Genomic DNA, 27846 nt, shown 5'->3' on the forward strand with positions numbered 1-27846 from the left:
TAGAGTCTGGTGACGCAAGAACGCCAACCTAAGTGATAGGCCCTGTGGAAATGTTTGAAGGAGATATCATTCAAAATATATCATTGTTAAATATCCCCTGTAATGCTGAATACACAATAAAAACACAATCTACTTCGTTCAAAGTTGGATTTTTGTGTGTACTGATTTGTGCTGTGCAGCTCCAAAACAAGCCCAGCCCAAATACATGAAGCACAAAGCCTTATTTCTGATCAAAAGCCTTATTAAGAAAGAGAGGAGTAAGAGGAGATGGACTCAAATCAGAGAGAAAACAAGGCAGCAATTCGCAAAGGACAGACACAGAGCTAGTCAGCTTGTCTCTGGCAACATCTTTTTTCAAAGCCAGATTTGAAGGACTTTGCGGATTTTACACCTATTCCCTTTCATACTTGTAGCACAGAGATAATTCATAAAAGCTTTAAGAACACAACCATGCAACTTGGCACTATTGCCTCCATATGTTTCAGGTGATGCTCACACCCCCAGAGACCACCATGTAGGAGCCATCAGCTGTTATGAACTACTCCTCTAATTAAGGCATAGGGGTTGATCACTAAAAATACCTACAACTATTTGCAAGATACTCAAAAATAAATAATTAAAATGCCATTGTACATAAACATGTGATAAGCACCGACTGAATACTACAAGTGCTAAAAACAAGATAAAGTTGCTACAAAATCGGTGATAAAGTGTCACATGGTTTGTGAATCCATTGTATCCTCCTTTTCATACAACATGTATACGGTCAGCTGGAAAAAAGGGATTTTAACATTGCAGATTGCTCACTGCTTTCTCCTTTCCTAATGTAACTCTCCCTGTTCAGAGTCATGAATATGTATGATTGCCCTTTTTAGCATGCTGAGTGAGCCTGAGACTTCTGGATGGCTGGATGCAGATCTATACAGACTTAAGTGTCACAGGAGATTAAAGCAAGTCCCCAGTTAATATTCACATTACCCTCTTGTTCTTTTCCAAAGACAGATAGAAAATTGAACATATTCTAAAGTACATAATCCGACCAACACTTTAAGCACTTTATTGTATATTCACCTTTAGAAAGAATTCTTCTATGGTCTCCATAGTTACTACAAATAGGAGAATGAGCCTATTTGTTGCCAAACTACACAAAAGAAAACAACACAGGGATCACAATAGTTCCAATTCTGTAGGTTTGCTCTAGATTTTTTTTTAAATGCACACACACACCCTAAAACACATTGTACAGAGTGATATTATTTTTAAAAACTGGATTTTCACTGCCAAAATAGGTATTTTCCCCTCGCATTCAGCTCAATGTATGTCTTCACATTGTTACAATGAGACAAGATTCCTAAATTGTACGTATTCCCATTATATGCCCAGTTTTAAGATATTAAGCAGAAAAAACCTATGTTTCTAGAAGTGCAGGAGTGCCAAAAGGAGCTTCTTTGTGCTGAGTGTTGAAAGAATGGAAATACATGTTATGAGGCAAACAAATTGTGCTTGCTTCTTAGCAATAATTCAAGTGGAGTGGGTGCCTTTTCCCTGACCAGTTCTCTCCTACAAATACTCCCCTCTGTCATATTTAACTCCCCTCCCCCACCCAGATTTCATTGGGGCTCTGAGATGCTCTAACACCAACTGAGGAAAATTATTGGCTTGTGGCTCTTCAGTTTTATTTTCAATATTATGTTTTCAGAACATAACAGCAGCCCTGCTGGATCAGGCACGAGGCCCATCTGGCCCAGTATCAAGTTTCACACAGTTGCCCACCAGATCCATCTTGGGAGCCCACAGGCAAGTGGTATGTGCATGCCCTCTCTCCTGCTCTTGCTTCCCTGCAACTGGTATTGAGAGGGGTCATGCCTCTGAGGCTGGAGGTTGCCCACAGCCACCAGACTAGTAGCCATCAATAGACCTGTCCTCCATGAATTTGTCCAAGCCCCTTAAAGCCATCCAAGCTGGTGGCCATCACCACATCCCATGGCGAAGAATTCCATAGATTAATTATGCGGTGTGTAAAAATGTAAACATTTTGTAAATTTGTGTGGGAAAACTTTGCCCCAATATGCATCACTTTACACTTGCTTACACTGAACTGCATTTGCCATTTTGTTGCCCACTCTCTCTGTTTGGTGAGATCTTTTTGCAGGCCCTCACAATCTGTTTTGGATTTCACTATCTTAAATAGTTTAGTCTCATCTGCAAGTTTGTCCACTTCACTGCTTACCCCAACTTCCAGATCATTTATGAACAAGTTCAAGCGCACTGGTCCCAGTACAAATCCCTGGGGGACCCCACTTCCTCCCTCCCTCCCCCATGAATACTGTCCACTGATTACTACCCTCTGTTTCCTGTCCTTCAGCCAGTTACTGATCCACACATGAACCCTTCCCCTTATCCCGTGACTGCTGAGCTTACACAAGAGCCTTTGGTGGGGAACTTTGTCAAAAGCTTTTTGGAAGTCGAAGTATACCATGTTAACAGGATCACTTTTATCCACATGCTTGTTGACACTCAAAAAATTCCAAAAGGTTAGTGAGGCAAGATTTGCCCTCGCAGAAGCCATGCTGGTTCTCCTTCAGCAAGGCCTTTTCTTCTGTATGTTTAACAATTTTGTCCTTAAGTATGCTTTCCATCAATTAACCCAACACCGAAGTTAAGCTGACCAGCCTGTAAATTCCCAGATCCCCCCGAATCACTTTTTGAAAATTGGAGTTATATTAGCTACTTTCCAGTCCTCTGGTACAGAGCTTCATTGTAGGGACAAGTTACTTTTTTTTTTTTTTGCTATAACATCAGCAATTTCACATTTGAGTTCCTTCAGAACTCCTTGGTGGATGCCATCTGGCAATTTGTTAATGTTTAGTTTTTCAAGACAGTTTAGAACATCTTCCCTTGTCACCTCAAACTGGCCCAGTTCTTCAGCCGCTAAACCTGAAAAGCTCAATTCCACAGACGGAATATGGTCAGTATCCTATGCCGTGAGGACAGATGCAAAGAATTTATTCAGCTTTTCTGCAATCTCCTTATCTTCCCTAATAATCCCTTTCATACCGTCATCATCTAAGGGTCCAAATTCCTCCCTGGCAGGTTTTCTATTTCTGATATATTTAAAGAAGTTTTTGTTATTCCCTTGGCACACATAGCTGTATACTCCTCAAACCCTCTTTTTGCATCCCTTATTGTCTCCTTGCATTTCTTTTGCCAGAATTTATGTTCCTTTCTGTATTTTTCTAGGGATGGGCCAGTGGAGGGGGTTACCTTGAAAAAGCAGGAAGGGTGCTCTTACCTCCCTCCCCAAATTGTGTTCCCCCCGTCAGTGCTGTGATGAAAATCACTGACGTGGGGAGGCAGTGTACCTCTTTGCTGCCCCAGTCAGTGTCCTCCCAGAAGTGGTGGGCCCTCCAAGCATGTGTGCCATGAACATGCATGTGTGTGGTGGGTGCCCAGGCACCCACCACTTCCGGTTTTACACTACCTGGGGTGGCAAGAGGGTACACATCCACCCCACACCAGCCCTTTTTAAAGCAGTGCCAGAAGGAGAAACAGGGTGGGGGAGATAAGAGCACCCTTCCTGTGCCTTAAGGTCACCCCCACCCTCACGTTTGAACCAGTGCTCTCTATATTTTTTTTCATCTGTGCGCGGAATGAGTTTTGTTCTGGGAGGAAGTATCAAGGCAGTGTGTGTATACATGCATTCAGAATGGGGCCTTCCTGATTCAATCTGAGGAGATCAAAAATTAACCGAGTGGACATAAAAAAAAACTTGTGAGAGCTGCGATGTGCACACGCCTTAGAGGGAACACTGGTTCAAACGTGGGGTTTCCGAACCTGTTCAGCATTCCTTGAATGGAACACCGAACAGGTTCGTGCACATCCCTAGTTGAAGTCACCCATTATTACTGTCTTGTCTCTCTTTGATGCCTCTCTTATTTGCTTCTCCAATTCCAGGTCACTCAGTGTTTTGATCTGGAGGGTGATAGCACATCCCTAGTAACACATTTCCTTCCAGTCTTCATAATGTTACCCATAATGATTCTGTGGAGGACTCCAGTCCAACTAGGTTTTCTAGCTTGTTGGAACCTATCCCTTCTTTGATATACAGTGCTACTCCTCCCACAAGCATCCCCTCCCTGTCCCTTCTGTGTCCCACTGGTTCTCACCATTCCATCAGGTTTCCATTCTAACCACTATATCTATGTTTTCATTAGCAACCAAGCACCCCAGCTCACCCCTCTTCGCTCCAAGGCTTCTGGCACTGCTATATAGACACCTATATGCCAAGTACCTCACCTGGTGTTGGCATGTTCTATCCACTTTACCATCATTTGACCTATTTGGCAAGCTGTCATGTGTTTCCTTCTGCTCAACTCCTGGCTCTACTCTGTCCCCTTCTGGTTTATCTGAAACATGTGCACTTTCACACCTTGGGGGATTTTGCTAGCTGAACCAGATACCTGTTGGCAATCCCCCAGGCATCATTTTAAAAGCTGCTCTGCAACCTTCTTGATTTTAAGCACCAGCAGTCTGGTTCCATCTTGGTTCAAGTGGAGCCCATCCCTTTTGTACAGGCTTCAACTTGCCCCCCAAATATATCCTAGTTCCTAACAAATCTAAACCCCTCCTGCTGGTACCACTGTCTCATCCACACATTGAGACCCCTCAGCTCTGCCTGTCTCACTGTCCCTGCACATAGAACAGGTAGCACTTCAGAGAATGCTACGTTGGTTTTTATTACTATTCTTTAGTGCTCTGACTTTTTGTGAATTGGCTTGAGTTATTGGAAAATAAAGCTTGCATACATACATAATGTGTGTATGTGTATATAAACTATGGCAGCCATCAGCCCCCAGGAAAGAGTAGAACAGAAAAGAGTAGCATGAAAACTACTGAAATGCACCCCCATTTTTGTTGCTTGTGATTGGGCATTGAAAATGTGGAGAAGGTGGCATTTTAAGACAGCACTAATACATATGGGGGGTGGGGGATAGGTGCTGCACCCCTACAAATGTTCCCAACACATTACCCTGGCAAACACAAGTTTGAAACATGCATTTGCCCAGGTAATATGTAGTTCAAGACTAAGCCATGCTGATGTAATGTTGATATTTCAATCAATGTTGTCTTATTTCCAATACCTGAGATAGAGAAGCTTATAGTGGTGGTGAAATCCTAACAATCTGCCCTGAGGGTTACAAATCTGAATTATTTACCATATAGTTTGAGAGTCTTGCCCTGAAAATGAAGAGCACAATCCAAGAGAGGCATATATACAAAGAGACCCAGGTGGGAGGGAAGGTGCATCCCCAGTGCACCTCCCTCATACAAAGGGTGACTTCACACATGATGAAGAACTGGGGGTTTGGCCAAGTCTCCAGAGCTCTGTAAACACACATGTGCCCAAATTCTGATGTCAGATTGGGCACTACATGTGAACTAGGGATGTTCATGAACTGGTTTGGCTCCTCCTTTGGGAAGCTCGGCCATGCACGTGCTGATGCCGCTTGCAGGCTGCAGGGAACACAGTGCCACAGTTGTGCACAACTTTTGGTAGGGTGGGCTGTGCCCGGAAAAATGGTGTAAGCAGCACAGCAGATAAGGACCTGCTTTTTGGGGGAACCACTCCCCACCCCACCTGCCCACCCTGTTCATGTACATCCCTAGTGTGAACCCACCAACGCTGGCATTTTTTGCCCTATTTCTGATATGGAACGCAACATCTGTCCCTCACTTCAAATCTTATGTATCGATGTTGGGTTCCATACTGCAAATAGGGCAGAATATGTCAACATGAGTGGGTTCACATGCTAGAGCCAGTACTGGCATAGCCTTTCTGACACCACAAGTAAGGCAGGCAGGCATTCCTGGGGCTACAGTGGCTCAGCTGAATTACTGGTTCACCGTGACATATGAATTGCCCACATTCAACTCCAACTATACAAGATCAACCATGCGTATGGATATTTTATTCTTACAATTAAAAGCAAAACAGACTTGTTATGCCTCAGCCATAGTTTGAAACCTTAGTAAATCTTTACTTAAAGCGGTTCATTATGGCAAAGTTTGAGAAATGTAGATGCCTAAGGCAGATATTTATCTCTTATGTTCCTGAAAAGACAAGTGTTGGCTCAAAAATAAGACTGATTAAAATTAAATGGTTTTCTTTTTAATGGAGGGAAAACTTCTTTATGGCATTTTAGAACATTTAAAATATTTCAAAAGCTAAGCTTTAATATATTAAAGCTCCCAGTAGATATCCTTAGATATAATCAGGCTTAATTTGAAGGTCTGCCAAATTTGCATATAATTTTATATTTAAAAAGTCCTAAACCCAAACCTATATAATGCTAAATTAATCCTCTCCTTGAATACTGGAGTCAAAGTGACACAGAGAAGTAAAAAATAAACAAAACCAAAAACAAACCTTTGATTTCAATCTTGAACAACTCCATGTATTCTCCATGTATTCTCTAATGGGATCAACTGCTCTGTGGTATTTCATGCCCCCCACTCCCCACGCACCACCTTGTAATTTTTCTAAATTGTATTGTATACCCTGAGGATGTGGGGGTCACAGCTGCATTGAATGTGAAAATGAAGTTGACATGCATTTTGACTCCATTATTTTTGCTGTAATACTGTATAGCTTATTCTAAGCATAGGTTGTATGTATGAGTTTGAAGCTCATGATACTATGGGTCATGCTCAAGCCAACCCACTTGGATTATTATTCCTATCACTTGTTTGGTATTTATTTGACCCCAACGATGAAACACTTAAAACTTAGCTGTAAACTAAGATCTATAAAAATTAGTAAAGGTTAGGATTAAATTTTAAGTTAAAATTAAGATAAGAACTGTAGAACTTTAGGGGAGTGGGAGATTAGAGGCAATTATAAAATACAAAAACTTCTGGCACACACACTCCCTCTCTCTAAACACACACACACACGTTCCAGAAGTTTTTGTATTTTCTGCCGTGAAACAAGCCATTTATAGGACTTTAAAAATTTTTTTTAAAAAAATAAATTCAAAAAAATATTTAAAACCAACAATTTTTCCAATCCATTTCAATTTGGCAGTGGATTATGGCATGGGTTAGGCATGGATTAGGCCAAAAGAAGCATAACCCATGCCATGTGGTGAGTTGTGACCTTTAAAATGCCTTTAAATTCATTTTTTAGGGTAGCATCCACCCACAAGTTCTTTGTCATCCTAAGTTCAGTAGATCTGGCACAGCTGCCTGCTTCTAACATGCTGACACCAGTACAAGTAAAAAATGCCCACTTTCTTCTACGTACTTAATACACAGGAGAAAGGAGAGCAGCTACGTGAAGCTGGTGTTAAACTGCCCTAATCTATTTTATCAGGTTCTTTTATTCTAAGACTAGCCAGGTTATTCCTAACCAACACCCCAATCCAGCAAGGATGACCCAATATGAGTGCAACGTTCTGCAAATATTGCCAGTATGAATACACTATACCTTGGACTACACTTACCTTTCCAAATCCTAATACTCAACCAAGCCTTATGAACTGACTAGATGTCTTTTGACTGTTTGTGTGTCTATCTTTTTATTTGAATAGGGATATATATCCATGGCCACCTGTTCTGCATGATTAGTTGTGTGCAGCTATAAAAGTACTGACACAATAATTGTTTAAAGTTATCATAAGATTTCCTCCTATATTACAAATTTAGCAAAACTTTAAATATGGCTATTTCATGTTAAAACAAAATAGTGTCGCTCAGAATATACACAATGACTAGCCTTTAAAAATTAAGTAATTGTAAACCGTCCTGAGCCATTTTGGAAGGGCGGTATATAAATCAAATAAATAAATAAATAAATAAAAATAATAAATAAGTAACAAAAGTCAATACATCTACCATAGGATCAGGATGATTGAATACAATACAAAACACACAAGAATGCATTTCACACACCTGTAAAAAACATATTATTCTGCCTAGGAAAGTATGTAGAATTGATTGTGAAAGACCAGCTTATTATATCTGTCTGTCATTATCTCTCTTTAAATCACTTTATACCCTTCTAAAACACACCAGTCTATAAGCCCATACTAAGGTGGAACATGAGCACATGGATCATAACATCTATATAATTAATTCTCTTAGCCAGCATGTGTGTCCAGGATTTGGCAGCAGAACTCTCGCAACATGCTGCAAGAGTTCCGGCGAGAGGCCCAGCCGAGTGAGGAGGGCGGAGGAGAGGGGGAAGAAAGTGGCGCGGGCGGGCAGAGCGGGGAGAGAAAAGTAGCAGTGGTAGGCGGGCGGGGGGGAGAGAAAAGCAGGGGCGGCGAGCGGGCGGAAGGAGGGAGAGAAAAGCGGAGAAAAGTGGCGTGTGGGCAGAGGGGGAGAGAAAAGCCACGAGGGCGGCAGGTGGATGGGAGGGAGAAAAAACTGCTGGCGGCGGGTGAGGCTCCGTGTGGGGGGAGGAATGGGAGGGGGGAGGGCTAGAAAGCGTGGGGCTGGAGGGGAGGGGAAAAGAGGAAAGACCAGGCAGGAGGGAGAGGGAGGGGGAAACAGCCGGCCCCAAAGCGCCTCACAGATGCTCTGTGCAGGGCCGGCTAGTTTGAACCTAAAACTCAAACATTCTCACAACTTATGTTTAGAATCGTTATCAAGTTGAATATGAATCAACATCTTAGAACTAGCCTACATTTCTTGAGACTTCCCAAACCAAATGCCTTGTATTATGGTCTGCCAGGTGATTAAGAGCTCCCCTGTCATTGCAGTGCAAGACAAGCAGGAGCAGCAACAGCTGCCGCCGCAGCAACAGGGAGGTTTCTCGAGCCTCTGTGGGATTCCACACACAGCTGGTGGTGTTTTCCCTGACAGATCACAGGTTCTGCAAGCCTACCTTAGAATCTGAGTGTGAAAGCTAAACGTTTCAACCTGCTATATCCTTCCTTTCTCAGGGGAGAGCCTATCAGTGGCTCCATGGGCAGTGGGGACAGACCCCATTTTGTTTAATTTTAACATCATTTGAACACAAGTAAAAGCAGACATAATTCACACCTTTGACCACCATTTTCAAGCCACTGATACTGTGTTGTAAAAGCGGCCACAAACAGAATAACTATGATGGCTTACTGCTTCAGAACTTGATCACATTCCTATTTTTGCTCTCTTCAGCAGTGTGGATTGTTTTCATAGCATGTGGCCTCTTTCAAGCTGAACTTCAACTATGAAATGTTGGTTCATTTCCCCAAGCAAGCCTTGGGGCGGCGGGAGGGGACCTTTCCCCAAACAAACTGCCATTGTTGTAGAGCATAGCAACTTGATTTCTCCTGGATTTAACCTAAGGTTTCATAAACCACAATTATACCAACCATTGCCATGAGGTAAAAAGTACCTCTGACTGTCAGACTGAATACAATGACAGAAAATGGTCCACAAATGAAGTATGTAGAAATTAGCTCATATTCATATTTTCAATATAGTATTCAAACTAAGGGTGCTGTACATGTGATTCCACAAGAACCATTGTAACAGGAGAGCAAGAGAGAAACCACAGGTTTTCCTTTCACAAATGCTGCCAATTTTGGCTCCTTCTAAGCAGCCAGTTGCATGAACACTCAGAAAGGCAGCCTTGTTTTTCCCCTTTAACTATCACAACATTTTGGTTACAGGAAGGTTTGCCAGACTGACATTAACATAACACAGAAGCTTCGCTATACTGCTCTTTCAAGCCAGAGACCCTTATTTTAATCAGCCAAACATTAAATGGCATATAATCATCATAACCTTTTGCAATGACTAACATGAAACCATGTGTGCAAAAACTGAATGTAGTTGAAGAAGATCGCTTTGGCAGCAATCCTGAAACCACTTATTCTAAAGTAGTTCCAGAGACTTATGTATGACTACTCTGCAGTAAATGACCCTTGCTGCTTTCATCTAATATCGAAAGTTTTGGGGTAAGGGGAAGCATAGTAGGGAAAGATCTGGTTACAACTCAAATGAACTTGACAGAAGTTGCCATTACATTTAAATATTTACCAGGATTTAATCACAGATTGTCTAGGGTGAGATGGAAGTCTTCCTAGATAAGCACTGCATTGATGTCATGAAAGGGGAAAATAGGGTTACACTTTCTAACTCAAACAAATACTTCCTTTGCAAATTCATATAATTGTTTAGTCAGTTACTGTCATCTATGGAAAGTTAGTAGATCTTCACAAATAGTTTCTCTATGGATAGATTTTTCTATTTATATACATGGAATACACTACAAAAACTGAGTTCATAATGATGCATCAATTAGTGTGGATTGTCAGATACTACAGAAATGAAGGGCATATAAACAACAGTGTAACAAAGCAACAGCCAGACTTCACCCTGGGTGTCATAAAATTCAAGCCAGAGGGGATATCCTCCTTTCACATCTCTCAAGATGCTAATTCATGCCAAAGTAACATTGCAGCTCTCCCAGTATCTTCTAAGTAGAATTTCTTCATATATCATATTTGTGTTCACTAATTCAACTGAATACTTCATCTGCACTCTAGGCAAAAAACCCTCATTTGGTGATTCTGGTAAAGGAATACCAAAAAAGTATTGCCCATCCAGGTAGCATCCGACATGCAGTAATGCACCAATAATGTTACCCAAAGCTAAACTCAAGACTAATTTGGGGTCCCCCCCGCAGAAACATTTAAATAAAGTTGAGGGAAGCAAAAAAAAAAAAAGTATGACAAAACGTCCAAAATTTCTCTGAAGGAGTTCTATATACTCTTAGGTAGCCACCAAACTTCATGTAAAGTGAAGATTGAAGCCAACTTGGGGTGGGGTGAATGGTCTCCTCAGATAAATCATCTAAGAAATTTTTGAAGGAAGCCAATTTAATTAAGAGAATTTAATTAAGACTTAAAATTTCCCAGGGTACTTTTGCACATTTTCTCCTTCATTGTTTACATTACTGTCTTACTTTCACCTTATTCACCACCTCTTTCATTTTGGGAACATCAAAGCTTGGCTTCTTGTAACATGGAGGTTTTTCTTGCTAGTTATTGGATACACTGACTTAAATGGGTGTTTAAATACTACACCCATCATTTTACACCCAATACTACACCCATTTTACACCACACCACTCTGTTGCTGCCCCTAGACTCTGGAACGCTCTCCCAGTGGCCATTCGTTCCTCAGACTCCATCACGGCTTTTAGAAAGCTTTTAAAGACTTGGCTTTTTACCCAGGCTTTTACATGATCGTTTTTACTGCGGCTTCTCTGTTTTTATCTTTTATCTGTTGTCATGTTTTTATGCTTGTTTATATGTTTTTAGCTTGATTTTTTATTGCTTGATGTTTTTACTGCTTTTATTGTATGTTTTAATTTTTGTAAACCGCCTTGGGGTTTTCTTTTAACGAAAGGCGGTATAGAAATGTAAAAATAAATAATAAATAAATAAATAAAAAAATTTAACTAGACAAATTTCTAGGAATAGAGTATCACCAGAAAAAACAAACTATTTACCACATTTAAGATAATCTTCTACACTTTTAAAGACAGTCTCTTTCAGTCTTTTGATCCTCCTGAACTTGGTGATCACCAGACTTAAGAAGTTCGTAAGGAAAGAAAATTAAAGCTAATGGCCCTTTTACTTTCTGGTATTTCTGCTGGAATTTTCTTTTTACCAGCTCCAACAGCAGAATCCTCTATTGTTCCTTCGTCATAAAATTACCAGACATTTGAGTTTCCACTGGTCCAACTTAATAAAGTATGCAAAATGGATGAGCTGCTTACTAACTCATCTACCTGTTCTTTTCAGCTGACTAGACACATCATTTGAAGCAAAAGCTCCAGAACTAGCTCCAATGACCAAGTTTGGTTAGATTCCACTATAGATCCTAATCTAAAGCGACAACAATGAATCTGGGATATTCAGAAAGCTAGAAAACAAGACATAATTAAGTTTAACCAGCACCATTTGTTTTAAGACTGTCCAAAAAGATGTAGTTTCTTCACTTGATTACTACCCTTCAAAAGAAGCAATAGTAAAGGTCATCTTAGCATGAAGTTATAAGATTTAAATGCTGATCAAATGCATTACAGATCTGTTAAAAAAAAGAATTGGTGTCCTTTAGGCATTTTCCCATCCAACATATTTGCATAGCATTTTATGCTCTTCTACATCCCATAATACAGATTTTCTATAAATCAATTTCATCTTATTAAGAAACAGAATAAAACACCAGGCAACCAATAAATACACAGAACAAATTTCACAGAAAATGTTGTATAACCCTTAGTCCAAAATGCACAAGCATTTAACCTTTTATTAAGTTCTCATTCTGTTGAAAATATAAATAAGCCAACAACTCTTTCTTGATGTAAGCTGTAACTCTTCCTAAGATAGGGTATAAACTATAAAAACCTGGTTTAGCATTGGCAGTACAAGTTTAATGAATGAAGTTATGACTGAAATTAGTGATATTTAGGATACAATCGAGATAAAATTACATATGCCTAAGGCTGCAATCCTATGTACACAATTTAGGACTGGGCCCTATAGAACTCAAGATTTATTTCTGAGTAAACACATAGGATTGCACTGCAAGTCTTTTTTGAAAGAATTATGACTAAATTGAAGCTCTCTCTCGACTATGTCTTTGAAACCTATTTTGAGATATGCAAACAGTCTCCACAAAGCATTATCATATACAGCTGCACTCCCAGTTCAAGTTACTAGGTTAATATTGGACCCAATGTAATGCAGGCTCCATCAGACAATATTTCATCAAATACAATCCGATAAAAATTTTGGCTGATAAAATGATACCATAGAATATCATACGATATCAGACCCTATCAATGGGGGGCTTACCTGAAACACAGCAGCAGACCCCCTTCTATCATCTAACTGTAAATCAGCTGCCTTCTGGTCAGCTTCAGATTTAAAATGCTGCCACCTACCCACACCACAAGGCCCTGGGGAAGGCAGCAAAGCCATGATATTGAATTATTACCCTGGTACATTATTGCATTGGGGTATAACTATAGAGACATCCTATAACTATAGGGGCAGCCATTATTTCCCAGAGAAAAGACACAACACCTTCCCCGAATCATTGTGGGGTGACTGCCTGGGGAGGGGAGCATTTTAAGAAGTTGTCACTGCAGCTGCCCAGAAGGCAACTGATTTCCAGTTAGAAATACAAGGGAGCCCATCAGGTAAGGCTATCCACCCACTCCAGGAGTGCATCAAACCGATATGATTTATCAGATTGATAAATCTGGATGGGGTTATGCTCCCCTGGAAGGAACAGGTAAGCAGTCTGGGGGTGCTTCTGGATCCAAACCTCTCCCTGGTGTCCCTGGTTGAGGCAGTGGCCAGATGTGTTTTCTATCAGCTTCGGTTGATATGCCAGCTGCATCCGTTTCTTGAGATGAATGACCTCAAAACAGTGGTACATACGCTGGTAACCTCTAGATTGGGATTACTGCAAAGCACTCTATGTGGGGCTGCCTTTGTACGTAGTCCAGAAACTGCAGTTGGTCCAGATTGCGGCAGCCAGATTAATCCCTGGGTCATCTAAGAGAGACCATATTACTCCTGTGTTGAAAGAACTACACTGGTTGCCGATACATTTCCGGGCAAAATACAAGGTGCTGGTCATCTCTCTCTCTCTCTAATTCTCTAAGTCGTATCCATGGCTAATGCCATGTGTGACAGCTCTTGCAAGAGTTCGTGAGCAGAAGCACGATGGTGACTGGGCAGTGGGGATTCTATATACAGATAGGGAGGAGGAGCCTGTGAGAACAGAAGAACCATGGTGATTGGACAGTGGGGATTCCATATGCAGATAGGGGGATGGATACACAGAGAGAGGGGGGGGAGGGAGAATAGTGGGCAGGAGTCTGTGAAGAGAGGGGTCGTGAGGGAGAAAAGAGCCCCTTCTGGTGAAGGAGACTGCCATTGTGTGAATTAGATGAGGAAATAAGATCTGTTAACTCAGGGAGAGAGAGAGAGAGAGAGAGAGAGAGAAGGGAGGGTGAGAGGGTAAGAAAGACAGAGGGAAGAGCAAATGGAGAAGAGAGAAAGAGAGAAAAAGAAGGGAGAGAAAGAGAGAAAAAAGAGCGAAATAAGAAATAAGAGCCTCCCCATCTCTGGAAACTTTTTAAAAATGCACCGTGAAGACACATTTATTCACCTAGGCTTTTAATTAGATTTATAGTTTTAATATTGAGTTTGAAATGATTTTAATGTTAATGATTTTAATGTTTAAATGATTTTAATGGTAAACACCCAGAGATGCAAGTTTTGGGCAGTATAGAAATATGTTAAATAAATAATAAATAATAATTTGATGCATTCAGCCTGCTACGAATCAGGTTGAAAACTCACAATCAGGATTGGGTAAGATTTGATCCTGATTTTTTTCAGCGTGGTGTAGTGGTTAGAGTGCTGGACTAGGACCAGAGAGACCCGAGTTCAAATCTCCATTCAGTCATGATACTTGCTGGGTGACTCTGGGCCAGTCACTTCTCTCTCAGCCTAACCTACTTCACAGGGGTGTTGTGAGAAGAAACTTAAGTATGTAGTACACCGCTCTGGGCTCCTGGGAGGAAGAGCAGGATATAAATGCAATAAATAAATAATTTACAAGGTTATTAAAAGGATACAAGGATTATTGTCATCAATGCTGCAGTTATCCAGGATCAGCGGGATGCCATCTAACTCATAAACCTTTAAGAAAAGAAAATATATTTAATAAAATATTTATTCTTTGTTGTTGGTAAACACAACTATAATACATATAACACATTAACAAACCATTCAATTTAACAAGTTGTATTGAGGTGTTCCCATGTTCACTCAAGCTCCAAATGCCAGGAAATTCCAGCTATTAAGGGCCATGCCCTTAACAAATGTGGTAAGCAATATGGATATGGCATGATATCTTATGCTGTGATTAATTCCAGGTTAACCACCACCCTGGAGCTGGATGGCTGTCAGTGCAGAGTATTACATTTCTGCAAAACCTTTATTATGGTATCTTCAATTTATTCAGGTTAATGTTTACAACATTGTAAATAATGTTCCAAAATGTAGGTGGGTTCTTTCCTGAACTGTGTATCTTGGGTGTTTCATGTAACAATATCCTTAAAACAGCAACCACATTTTCAAGGTCTAATGCCAGTTCAGTGGGAATCTGAAATTTCCACTGTGCACACATCCTGACGGCATGTTGTATGAACCCAGACATTTCCAGTGATAGGCAATGTGCTAACTTGACACAAAACTGAGAGCGATAGTCTAGGATCTGAAGTCTGCTTGTTGAACTCAGCCTCATATTGGGTCGGAGCATTGCCAACCAAAGTTTACCAGAAAAGTCTGGATTCAGGCGACATGCTCTACAGGAGCGTAGGTGTGGCGGGTATTACAGATTCCCACTGAACTGACATTAGACTGATTTTGTGAAGAGTCCCAATATCTCGTCAACTTAAGTGGCGCAGCGGGGAAATGCTTGACTAACAAGCAGAAGGTTGCCGGTTCGAATCCCCACTGCTATTATATCGGGCAGCAGCAATATAGGAAGATGCTGAAAGGCATCATCTCATACTGCACAGGAGGAGACAATGGTAAACCCCTCCTGCATTCTACCAAAAAAACCCCACAGGGCTCTGTGGGCACCAGGAGTTGAAATTGACTTGAGGGAACACTTTACTTTACCCAATATCTCAATTAAATCTTCTACACACAGAGAAAGTCTAGCATATATTATTTTTAAATATTTGGATAGGTCTGTGCATGCCAACATTAGGCTGCCTTTCTACTAAGAAAGAACTACAGAAATGACCACTTTGTCAGTCATCATACAGTTCATGCTTATCTCTTGATCATGGATCCAGGGACTAAATCGTCACACTGTCATTCACTAATCCAATTGGGTAACATTTTATTTCCACTTTAATAGCTAGGTACTATCTGATCTCTGTAACTGATTCATTCAGTACTCCATTTATAGATATGTATTCCCACCAATCAACCTATTAGTATGGCCATGTATTTAGAAGGCATACAACTAATAATAAAGGACATTTGATTTAAATCAATGCTTTAGCAAGAAGTTCTGGTAAAAATTAATCTGCCCACTTTCCTTTCACTATAATCTGAATTGATAATTACCATCTTCACAAGTTAGCCCACTTGCACCTCAAATGTTCATGCATCCATCATCTTAAATTGGGGTGGGTGACATCACAAATTGTACTATTGAAGTCTCTCTATGTGTCACTAGAACTGTGCTAAATTCGATCCAAATCAGTTCCAACTTGCACCTCAAATGTTCATGCGTCTGCCATCTTGAACTGGGGTGGATGACATCACAAACTGTGGTGTTGAGGTGTCCCTATGTATACCTACAGCTGTTGCAAATTTGGTTCAACTCCAGCAGTTCAGAAGTTAGCCCACGTGCCTCAAACGTTCATGTAGCCGCCACCTTGAATTGGGGTGGATGACATCATCAAAAACTATGCCATTGAGGTGTCTCTACAACTGTACCAGATTTGGCTCACAATGGTCCAGGCACTGTGAAGTTGATAGAGGGGACACACTAACACCTTTAATTTAATCATTTAAATCACCTTAATTTATATCAATAGGAACACAGGAACATAGGAAACTGCCATATCATTGGTCTATCTAGCTCAGTATTGTCTTCACAGACTGGCAGCGGCTTCTCCAAGGCTGCAGGCAGGAATCTCTCTCAGCCCTATCTTGGAGAAGCCAGGGAGGGAACTTGAAACCTTCTGCTCTTCCCAGAGGGGCTTCATCCCCTGAGGGGAATATCTTGCAGTGCTCACACATCAAGTCTCCCATTCAGATGCAACCAGGGCAGACCCTGCTTAGCTATGGTGACAAATCATGCTTGCTACCACAAGATCAGCTCTCCAATCCATGTTGGTTGTTTTCATTTCACATGTCTAAACATTTAGCACAGCCCCTGCAATCTTGATAATGTCAACTTTAATTTGAAAAAGCAAGTCAGTTCCCAATCCTCATCATTGTAAACACATAGGTTAGAAGATGTGTGTGGAATATCTGCTGAGGGCTTAAAAATCAATATGGGGTGGGCCAAAGCAAGGCAGGGAAGCCACCTTAGTGCCTTCCACAACTTCCAGTCCTGTTAGAGGTTACAAGTTCAATTCAGCCTTGAAGACTCACTCTTATCAAACTAGAAGGAGGAGAGCTTGCATTTCTTTCTCCTTTGCTCCTTTTGCACCTCTCAGGTGGGCCAATTCTGCATTTTTCCTGCTTGTGCCATAATGCGAGGGGCTTTTCCCTTTGGCTTGATGCAGGACTTTGCAAATGCCTTTTAGGAGGAGTGCCTTTTAGGAAAACGTTTTACCAGAATGACCTTTTACCTAGAATGCAGTCAACACTTCATTTCCAAGCAAATATAGAGAAAGAAAATGGATGAGACTTGAGTTTAGGAGCTCCTACCAACTGCGAGGGTTTCTAGCAAAACCTCGCTATTGGCAAATTCTCAGTTGGTGAGTAATTAAAGTCTATGGGAAACAGGGAGTTAGGGGAACTGCGACTGCAAAAAGACCTAAAAATAAAAGGGAAAAATTAAAAAAAAAATTGCTAAAGATCACCCAAAATCCTGTAATATTGCTAAGAGTTACCAAGAAGAATGAGCAGACTGGACCTCTGAATTTTTTTTTAACCCTTCCAAAACCAGTCAAAGGCATTTTAAAATAGGCAAGGCACAGCAAGCCCCGCTCCCAAATCACTAAAAAACCTCGCCAACCACACATACTTGGGTTGTGGTTAGCAAGACCTTTCACAATTTCCCATTCGCATATACTCAAAACCGCGGTTAGTAAAACTGTGGTTAGAGAGGGATGACTGTACACTGAACCACCCCCAAATGGCGAAGCGAGCGGGTCTGGTAACAGTCCTCCTTTTCCATAGCAACTATTCCTGTTCACATTCCTTTGCTGAGGGAGTAACAGCCTACCGTTTGTTGACGGATGTCAACAAACGGTAATTTTGTTACCACCCCTAATCTTTATATCATCATTCTAACAACAAAACCCCCCAAAATCATTACATAATTTGAGCTGCCTTTAAAATTCAGTTTTACATATACAGATGTACTTAAAATGTACATCTTGGAATAAAATTTAGTTTAATTAAAAAATATATTTTAAAAGATTTGTATCCTCCTTACTAGTTCCAAGGTGCCTTATAAAGAACAAGCAATATAAATACAACACAGGTCCAATAATAGCACACCAGACTAATAATAGAGCACTAGACCAATCTACAAACAGTTCCCACACTAATAATGGAGGGGAAAGTCACTGTCAAAACAAGTGAGTTTTCAGGAGGCACTGGCAAGTTAAGAGGGAGGGGGCCAGCCAGATTTCCTGGAGAAGTGAGTCCCACAGGGAGGGGTTACCACAGATAAGGATGTTTCCTTCATGGCCACAAGGAACTCAGGTGGTGGCACCACTTTCAGGAAGTCTTCCTTACAATTTTTTATGGACCAGGCAGATTCATGTGGGAGAAGACAGTCATTCAAGTATCCAGGGCCCAAGTCATTTATGGCTTCAAAAGTCATCACGGACATCTCAAATTCTGCTCAGAAATTAATTGGCAATCATTACAGATTGCAAAGGCCCAGTGTAACGTGGTTCATGAGTCTTGCACCAGTCAAGACTCTTGCAGCTGCATTCTGGACGTGCTGAAGTTTCCAAGGATCTTGAGAGATAGCTCCACATAGAGCATGTTACAATAATGAAATCAAGATGTAAAAAGGGCATGGATAATTGTGGCCAGATCTGACCAAGACAGGAATGAATGCAGCTGACACACCAGCTGAAGCTGGGCAAAGCCACGCCCAAAGCCATGGCAGACACCTGGATATCCAGACAACTCACAAACTCCAAAATGACCTCATCCAGGAGTTTCATGTAGAAGTTGAAAAGCAATTACCATTAGCCAAACTTATTAAGCTTAATGCGACTAAAATTTGTAAAAACCTGTAATGATGTTGTGATTTGTATGTCAATGAAAGCTATATATTTATTACAAAAAATATAGAACCACCAAGGTATGCATATGCTGTAGCACTAATCACTACAACAGAGACAGCTGATGCCTCCAGCTCTTCAGAACAAGACAATACATGAAGCAACTATCAGAAGATTATATATTGCTTTCTTAAGCCAAAATTAAAGCTACCAAGGTTTTAAATGGTGTTTGCTGTCTTTAGATGCCTAGCAACCATCATCACAACACACAAAAAATGGCAGATTCAAAAGCACCAAATTTTCAGTTAGAGTAAGAAATAAAAATATTACATTTATATCATAACTTAATTAACAAAATTAATTCAACTGTTATTTTAAAAATATTTTCCAGAATATTTTGATGTTTAGTTTCCTTTCTGGTGCCACCCAGTAAAAGAAAGAAAAGAATTTCCTTTCTGGTGTCGCCCAGTAAAATTTGAGTCACCCAGTAAAAGAAAAATCTTGATGTACTCTGTTGGCTCTATGGATTTACACATGCACATCTACCACTTTAGATAGTTTGTTGGCAGTCAGCACCCATCCACCTGGATGTTTACCTGAGTGCTCAGCATCTTCTGAAATTTTTAAGAGTCATTTTCTCCCTTCCTTCTTGGATCGGAGATGCATCAGGGGTCTGGCTGAGAGCCAGCGTGGTGTAGTGGTTAGAGTGCTGGACTAGGACCGGGGAGACCCGAGTTCAAATCCCCATTCAGCCATGAAACTAGCTGGGTGACTCTGGGCCAGTCACTTCTCTCTCAGCCTAACCTACTTCACAGGGTTGTTGTGAGGAGAAACTTAAGCATGTAATACACCGCTCTGAGCTCCTTGGAGGAAGAGTGGGATATAAATGTAAAAATAACAATAACAATAACTTTATCAATAACTTGTACTGCAACAGGGCTGCACAAGTTTGGCTCTCTAGCTGTTGGACTACAACTCCCATCATCCCTAGCTACTGGCCATTGTAGCTAGGTAGATAAGCTTTATTACGACAGTACAATAGACAGTAGTGATGTGCACGGTCCGGAGAAGTCCGGACCGGCACCGAAGGGGGGCCTTGTTTTTAGGGCGGGGAGGGCTTGCTTAGCCCTCCCGCCTCCTTGCCCCCGCCAGCGCCCGTATTTTCCAGTATAGGGGCGCTGGAAACCAGCCGCCACCCCGCTGCCGCAGAAAGAACTCCCAATTGTACTGCCAGCCCTCCCGCCCTCCCTCCCAGCTAGCTGCCCGCCCGCCCGCTCACCCGCTCACCGCTCACCCGATAGGAAACGAGAGGAGCTCCGGCACAGAGCTCCTCTCGTTTGGAAGGCCTCCGGCATAATGGTGTTTTGCATGCACGCACATGCGCGCACTGCAAAGCACGCCGTTCGCCGGAGGCCTGGTCTACCCGCCGGGAAAGGGCCGGGTAGACCGGGCCTCCGATCGCTCGGTAGACCGGGCCTCCGGCGATCGGAGGCCCGGTCTACTCAGCGATCGGAGGCCCGGTCTACCCGGCCCTTTCCCGGCGGGTAGACCGGGCCTCCGGTGAATGGCGTGCTTTGTGGCGCGCGCATGCGCGCGCGCGCGCAAAACACCATTATGTCGGAGGCCTTCCAAACTAGAGGAGCTCTGTGCCGGAGCTCCTCTCGTTTCCTATCGGGTGAGCGGTGAGCGGGTGAGCGGGCGGGCGGGCAGCTAGCTGGGAGGGAGGGCGGGAGGGCTGGCAGTACAAATGGGAGTTCTTTCGCCGCGGTGGCGGCGGCAGCGGGGGGGCAGCTGGTTTCCAGCGCCCCTATACTGGAAAATACGGGCGCTGGCGGGGGCAAGGAGGCGGGAGGGCTAAGCAAGCCCTCCCGCCCTTAAAGGCATACCCCCCACCCAGACCCGGACCAGGCAGGGCCGGACTGGTCCGGCAGTTCGGCCATTCTTTGGAATGGCCGCCGGACCGGTTCGGACACACTACTAATAGACAGTAGATCAGAAAGTACAACAAAAAACATTACATAAGACTAGAGCGTATAATACAAACAATGTAGCAAAACCTAGCCACAAGTGATCTCTTTACAAAAGTTAGATAACAAAAACTCTAAATAAAATTCATCAGAGTGACCTGGAAACTTCCCCAAAAGAGGAGAAATTAGTTTTAAACGAGCATCGCTATAAAATTTACAATATAAAATAACATGAGGGGTAGTTTCTATGGCACCCATTCTACAGTGGCAAATCCTTAAATTAAACAGAATCCCTTTATATCTACCATCCCTAACAGCCATCGGGTGTTTAGGCAGGCAAGAGTAAATGGACGCCTAAATTTAGGGATAAGAATATTATCTAAATATGCTGCCAGTTTGGAATTAAAAAGTTGTTTCCCCAGATAGATACCACTCCTTAGACAGGCTGTATCCACTTGTAATTCTGTATCGGCAATATGCTGCTTAATAACCTGCCAGGCCTGATCATGTCCTAATCTAAGAATTTCCTCATGGGAGAACCCAAATTGAAGAAGTTTATTTTTAACTTCCACTTGTAGCTACAGATGATGAGTTATAGTCCAACAAGGCTGAAATTGTGCAGCCCTGCACTGGAATGTCTGCACTGACCCCAGCAAATAAACATGAAATTTGTGAAAATTTGAGTCAATAGGAAAGTTCTCTTTATTTTTATTTTATTTATTTATTTATTTATTTTTGCATTTATATACCGCCTTTCATTAAAAAGATAACCCCAAGGCGGTTTACAAAAGTTAAAAACATACAATAAAAACACAATAAAAACATCATGTTAAAAGTACAAAAACATATAAAAACAGGCATAAAAACAACACAACAAATACAACAAATAGAAACACAGAGAAGCCGCAGTAGAAAACAATCATGTAAAAGCCTGGGTAAAAAGCCAAGTCTTTAAAAGCTTTCTAAAAGCCGTGATGGAGTCCGAGGAACGAATGGCCACTGGGAGAGCATTCCAGAGTCTGGGGGCAGCAACAGAGAAGGCCCTGTCCCGAGTGCACGACAACCGGGCCTCCCTCATTGTCGGCACCCGGAGCAGGGCCCCCTCAGATGTCCTCGTCCAGCGGGCAGCAACCCTTGGGAGCAGGCGGTCCCTCAAATACCCTGGGCCCAAACCGTTTAGGGCTTTAAAGGTCAAAACCAGCACCTTGAATTGGACCCGGAAACGAACCGGCAGCCAGTGCAGCTCTTTCAAAATGGGAGTGATATGTTCCCAACGGGCAGCTCTGGATAAAACCCTCGCTGCGGCGTTTTGCACTAGCTGCAGTTTCCGGATATTCTTCAAGGGCAGCCCCACGTAGAGCGCGTTACAGTAATCCAGCCGCGACGTGACTAAGGCGTGGGTAACCGTGGCCAGATCTGCCTTCTCGAGAAAGGGACGCAGCTGGCGCACCAGCCGAAGCCGTGCAAAGGCACCCCTGGCCACCGCCTCCACCTGAGCTTCCAAAAGCAGAGCCGGGTCCAGTAGTACCCCCAAGCTGCGTACTTGCTCCTTCAAGGGGAGTGCAACCCCATCCAGAACCGGTAAAATCTCCTCATCCCGATTGGCTCTCCTACTGACCAACAGTACCTCCGTCTTATCCGGATTCAGTTTCAGTTTGTTAGCCCACATCCAACCCATCACGGCCTCCAACCCCCGATTCAGGACATCCACCGCCTCCCTAGGATCAGATGACAAGGAGAGATAGAGCTGAGTGTCATCTGCATATTGCTGACAACTCAGTCCAAATCTCCGGATGACCTCTCCCAGCGGCTTCATGTAGATGTTAAACAGCATGGGGGACAAGACCGATCCCTGCGGGACCCCACAGGCCAACGGCCACGGGGCCGAGCAGTAGTCCCCCAGCACCACCTTCTGAACCCTCCCCTCAAGAAAGGACCGGAACCACTGCAACGCAGTGCCTCCGATTCCCATACTCGAGAGGCGGCCCAGAAGGATACCATGGTCGATGGTATCGAACGCCGCCGAGAGGTCCAGCAGAACCAACAGGGACGCACTCCCCCTGTCTAGTTCCCGGCGTAGGTCATCCACTAGAGCGACCAAGGCAGTCTCAGTCCCATACCCGGGGCGGAAGCCAGATTGAAAAGGGTCCAGATAATCCGTATCATCCAAGACCCTTTGCAGCTGGGACGCCACCACACGCTCCATCACCTTGCCCAAAAAGGGGAGGTTAGACACAGGTCTATAGTTGTCCAGGTTGGAGGGATCAAGGGAGGGCTTTTTTAATAGAGGTCTTACCACCGCCTCCTTGAGGCACGATGGCATCCTGCCCTCCCTTAACGAAGCATTAACGATCACCTCCAGCCATCTACCTGTCCCCTCCCTGGCAGCTTTTATTAGCCATGAAGGGCAAGGGTCAAGAGCACACGAAGTCGCCCGCACACTGCCCAGGATCTTGTCCACATCCTCAGGCCGCACCAACTGAAAAGAATCCAACACAACGGGACCAGATGGTACCAGAGGCACGTCTGCTGGAACTGCCAAAACTCTGGAGTCCAGGTCAGCACGGATGCAAGCGACTTTATCTGCAAAGCGACAGGCAAACCGATCACAAAGAGCCGTAGATGACTCCTCCCCCATTGTCCGGGGGGATGTGTGGAGCAATGTGTGTTTGATCTGTGATGGCCACACCAAAGCTCCTAAAAAATATTTTAGGGGTGATTCCTCCATGCAATCATGTACATGGATTCCTGACTACACAATGAAAGTGTGAACCAGAGTGTAAAAATCTTCATAGTTGCAGCACCAGAAAAAAAGCCTAGCTATGAATATAGAAATGACTGCCATTTACAACTCAAATCGCATGAATGTTTCTCCATGCGACTGGGGAGGAGTCAGCTGTCATGGTGCACATCAGCACCAACGATGTTGGGAATGCAGTCGGGAGGTCCTAGAAGCCAAATTTAGGCAGCTAGGTAGCATATTGAAGTCCAGGACCCCCAGGTAGTGTTCCACATGCAGGGCCAGAGAGACAGGCGGAGCTCAATGTGCGGATGACACAGTGGTGCTGAGAGGAGGGGTTTTAATGTGTTTGGCAATAGGATTACAATTTGGGGCAAGTGAAACCAGTACAAAAGAGATGGGCTCCATTTGAACCATGATGAAACCAAACAGCTAGTGCTTCAAGTCAAAAAGGTCACAGAGATGACTCCTAAGGGAAAGCCGACAAGAGTTTGGCAGTATCCAGTTCGGAAAATGCCATCACTTAAGGTGCGAGGGTGTAAATGCTTCAGATAAACCAGAAGGGGACAGAGTAGAACCAGATAAAGAGCAGACAGAAGAATGTGCTAGCTGGTCAAAGAGATCAAATGTCCATAAGAAAGACAGCACACACCAGGTAAGAGATTCAATGTATAGGTGCTTATATGCCAATGCTAGAAGTCTCTGAGCCAAGATGGACGAGCTGGAGTATTTGGTTGCTAATAAAACCATATAGTAGGCATAAGGGAAACATGTAGGAACAGTCAGAACCAGTGGGGCACTGTTATTCCTGGATATACACACGTGGACAAATTTGTTGGTGCCCTTACAGGTACAGCTCATTGAAAAAGTGTTTTATGCCTCCTGAAAAGTGATTATATGAAAAGCAATTGTTCCATGTATACCTGCATGCTTTTGATATATCATCGAGTAAAGCAAAGCAAGTGTGAAAAGAGATAAAGTATTGCTTATTCTACAAAGATATTCTAAAGTGGCTTGGACACATTTGTTGGTACCCCTAGAAAAGATAATAAATAATTGGATTAGAGTGATTTTTCAAATTAGCTGTTTTCTTGAATTAGTATCACACATGCCTCCAATCGTGCAATCAGTCATTCAGCCTATTGAAATGGAGAAAAGTAGTCACTCTGCTGTTTGGTATCATCGTGTGTCCCACAATGAACATGGACCAGAGAAAGCAAAGTAGAGAGTTGTCTGAGGTGATCAGAAATAAAATTATTGACAGGCATGTTAAAGGCAAAGGCTATAAGACCATCTCCAAGCAGTTTGATGTTCCTGTGACAACAGTTGCAAATTTGATTAAGAAGTTAAAGGTCCATGGGACTGTAGACAACCTCCCTCGATGCAGCCGCAAGAGAAAAATCGACCCCAAAATGGGCAGAAGGATAGTGAGAATGACAGACAAAAAGCCAAGGACAACTTCCAAAGAGATACAAGCTGAACTCCAAGGTCAAAGTCCATCAGTGTCTGATCGCACCATCCGTCACTTTTTGAGCGACAGTGGGCTCAATGGAAGAAGACCCAGGACTCCTCCACTATTGAAAGAAAAACATAAAAAAGCCAGACTGGAATTTGCTAATATGCATATTGACAAGCCACAATGCTTCTGAGGGAATGTCCTTTGGACTGATGAGACAAAACTGGAGCTTTTTGGCAAGTCACATCAGCTCTATATCCATAGACGAAAAAATGAAGCTTTCAAAGAAAAGAACACCATACCTACTGTGAAACATGGAGGAGGCTCCGTTATGTTTTGGGCTGCTTTTCTGCGTCTGGCACGGTGCAGGGAAGTCTCTGCAGGGAACAATGAAATCTCAAGACTATCAAGACATTCTGGAGCCAAATGTACTGCCCAGTGCCAGAAAGCTCTGTCTCAGTCGCACGTCATGGATCCTCCAACAGGATAATGACCCAAAACACATAGCTAAACACACCCAAGAATGGCTAAGAACAAAACACTGGACTATTCTGAAGAGCCCTGATTTGAAACCTATCAAACATCTATGGAAAGAACTGAAACATGCAGTCTGGAGAAGGCACCCTTCAAACTTGACACAGCTGGAGCAGTTTGCTCAGGAAGAGTGGGCCAAACTACCTGTTGGCAGGTGCAGAAGTCTCATTGAGAGCTACAGGAATTGCTTGTTTGCAGTGATTGCCTCTAAAAGTTGTGCAACAAAATATTAGGTTAAGGGCCCCATCGTTTTTGTCCATGCCATTTTCATTTGTGTTATTATTTGAAATATTTTGTTGCATCAAAGCTCTAAAGCAAAGTCTGATTTTTGTTAAATGTGGAATAAAAAATGATGGCTGCTGATTACTTTTGTCAGTTTCAAGTTATTTCAGAGACAATTGTGGAGGGGTTACCAACACATTTGTCCACATGTGTAAACTCTATAGAAAGGACAGGGAGGGGTGAATTGTGGGTGGAGTAGCACTGTATAGTAAAGAAGGAATAGACTCTAACAAGCTCAAACACCTAGGAAAACTGGAGTCCTCCACAGAAACTCTAAGTGACAATACAAGGCCTGAAAGGAAATGTGTTAGCCCCCACTCTCTCTAGTTAAAGTTAGAGCTTTTGCACTGCAACTCCCTTCTCCCTTGGGAAGCCTTGAACAGACCCAAAGGAGATTGTGACACCCGATGTGCCAGAGCCCAGACGTGTGTGTGTGTGCAGAAAGGGGAAACACCAAGTGCGGGGACAGATCTTTACTCCCATTCAAAATCCCTTGGTTCAGGCCAATGTTGTGCTATATGCAGATCTGCCACCATGGGGAGTTGTGATAGAGGGGAGCCCCGATTTCTAATGACCCCAGCAAAGTGGGGTCACTATTTGGGGATGCAATCAAGGGTGCACATGTCCATATGGGAGGATGGGCTGGCAGGGGGCACACTTTGACAGCTACTTGGTGGCAGAAGCCCAGATAGGGAGAACAGTTACTGGGGTAGCTGTCCTTGCAGCTTTCTTGTATAGAGCAACCTGGCTTGATATAGAGCCCCCATGGCCTCATGAGAGAGTGGTCCATGGGAGAATGGGTTGTTTTGTCATCATGCCAGATTCTGCCCGACACCCACAGACGGTTCTTCTCATGAACTGTGAGGGGGTGTCCCCACGGCCTTACTCTCATCAGTGAGTTGTCTGCTCAGGATCAGCATCCATTGTCATCACAGATATCAAATTGTTCCTTTCACTAGGGCAATGCTGATCCTGCTGCCCGGCCCTTCTCATGAGTAAGCCTAGGGACCACACAGGTATCACAGGGGAAGGGGTTGGGCCCCTGTCCTGTCATCCTATCCCCTTTCCCTCCTTTTTGCCAGGTGTTGGGAGCAAGGGACAGAGTGGGAAGAAGGAATGCCCCTGTGTGACATTGCTGCTTAACAGGCTGACAAGCTTGGGATAGAATGTGGTGGCATCCCTGATGCCAGGCAACTGCATTGGAGACAGGAGGGGTGGGGCTTATGCTTGGAGAGGTGGCCAGCAAGAAGTGCTGCAGGCATGGAGTGGGCACAATCCTAGGTGGGTCTGCGCCACTGCCTCTGATTGTGGCTTCAAAATACATACAGATGAGCAGTTATAGCACCGTCCACATTCAGACATAATGCTTCGGTGGCCAAACTTCATTTCTCATTGTCAAACCTTACTGCAAACCAAGGGTTAAAATTGGAGTTTGGAAAGGCAAACCACAGGTCACTTTTGCAGCGAAACCACGGTTGCACACCTTTGAACGTAACCGAGTCCCAACCTCTGCCCGTGTAACTCCAGTTTCGCATTACGTCCAAATTCTGACTATTTGTGGCTAATTGAAGTCACCCATTATTACAGCTCTGTCTCCCTTTGATGCCTCCCTGATTTCCTTCTGCAACTCCCAGTCACTGTCAGCTGTTTTGGTCAGGAGGGCAATAACACGTCCCAAGCACAACAGCATTACACTATCACAACACTAGTCTGGATTTATGGCACTGTTTGTAAAGTGAATGGGGAACATACATTTCCATTATTACATATATCTGGCCTCAGGATTAATACCAAAATGCATCCAATGTGGTTAATTTCTGGATGAAATGCAGAAGATGTTCTTTCCATG

General features: G+C 43.1%; 1 protein-coding gene across 4 annotated transcripts in view; it reads right to left on the bottom strand.

The window, feature by feature from the left end:
* Positions 1-27846, bottom strand: part of ATXN10 (ataxin 10) — a 128707-nt gene that overhangs the window by 4686 nt on the left and 96175 nt on the right. For 3 of the 4 annotated variants that reach the window (XM_053253429.1, XM_053253430.1, XM_053253432.1), the window contains one exon: positions 14657-14720. The exons of the other annotated variant lie outside the window; for it this stretch is intronic. In XM_053253429.1, coding sequence (XP_053109404.1) covers positions 14657-14720 — 64 coding nt within the window. The remainder of the gene's footprint in view (positions 1-14656; positions 14721-27846) is intronic. 4 annotated transcript variants of the gene reach the window in all.

The sequence above is a fragment of the Hemicordylus capensis genome, chromosome 5 (assembly GCF_027244095.1).
Source record: "Hemicordylus capensis ecotype Gifberg chromosome 5, rHemCap1.1.pri, whole genome shotgun sequence".
NCBI classification, from domain to species: domain Eukaryota; kingdom Metazoa; phylum Chordata; class Lepidosauria; order Squamata; family Cordylidae; genus Hemicordylus; species Hemicordylus capensis.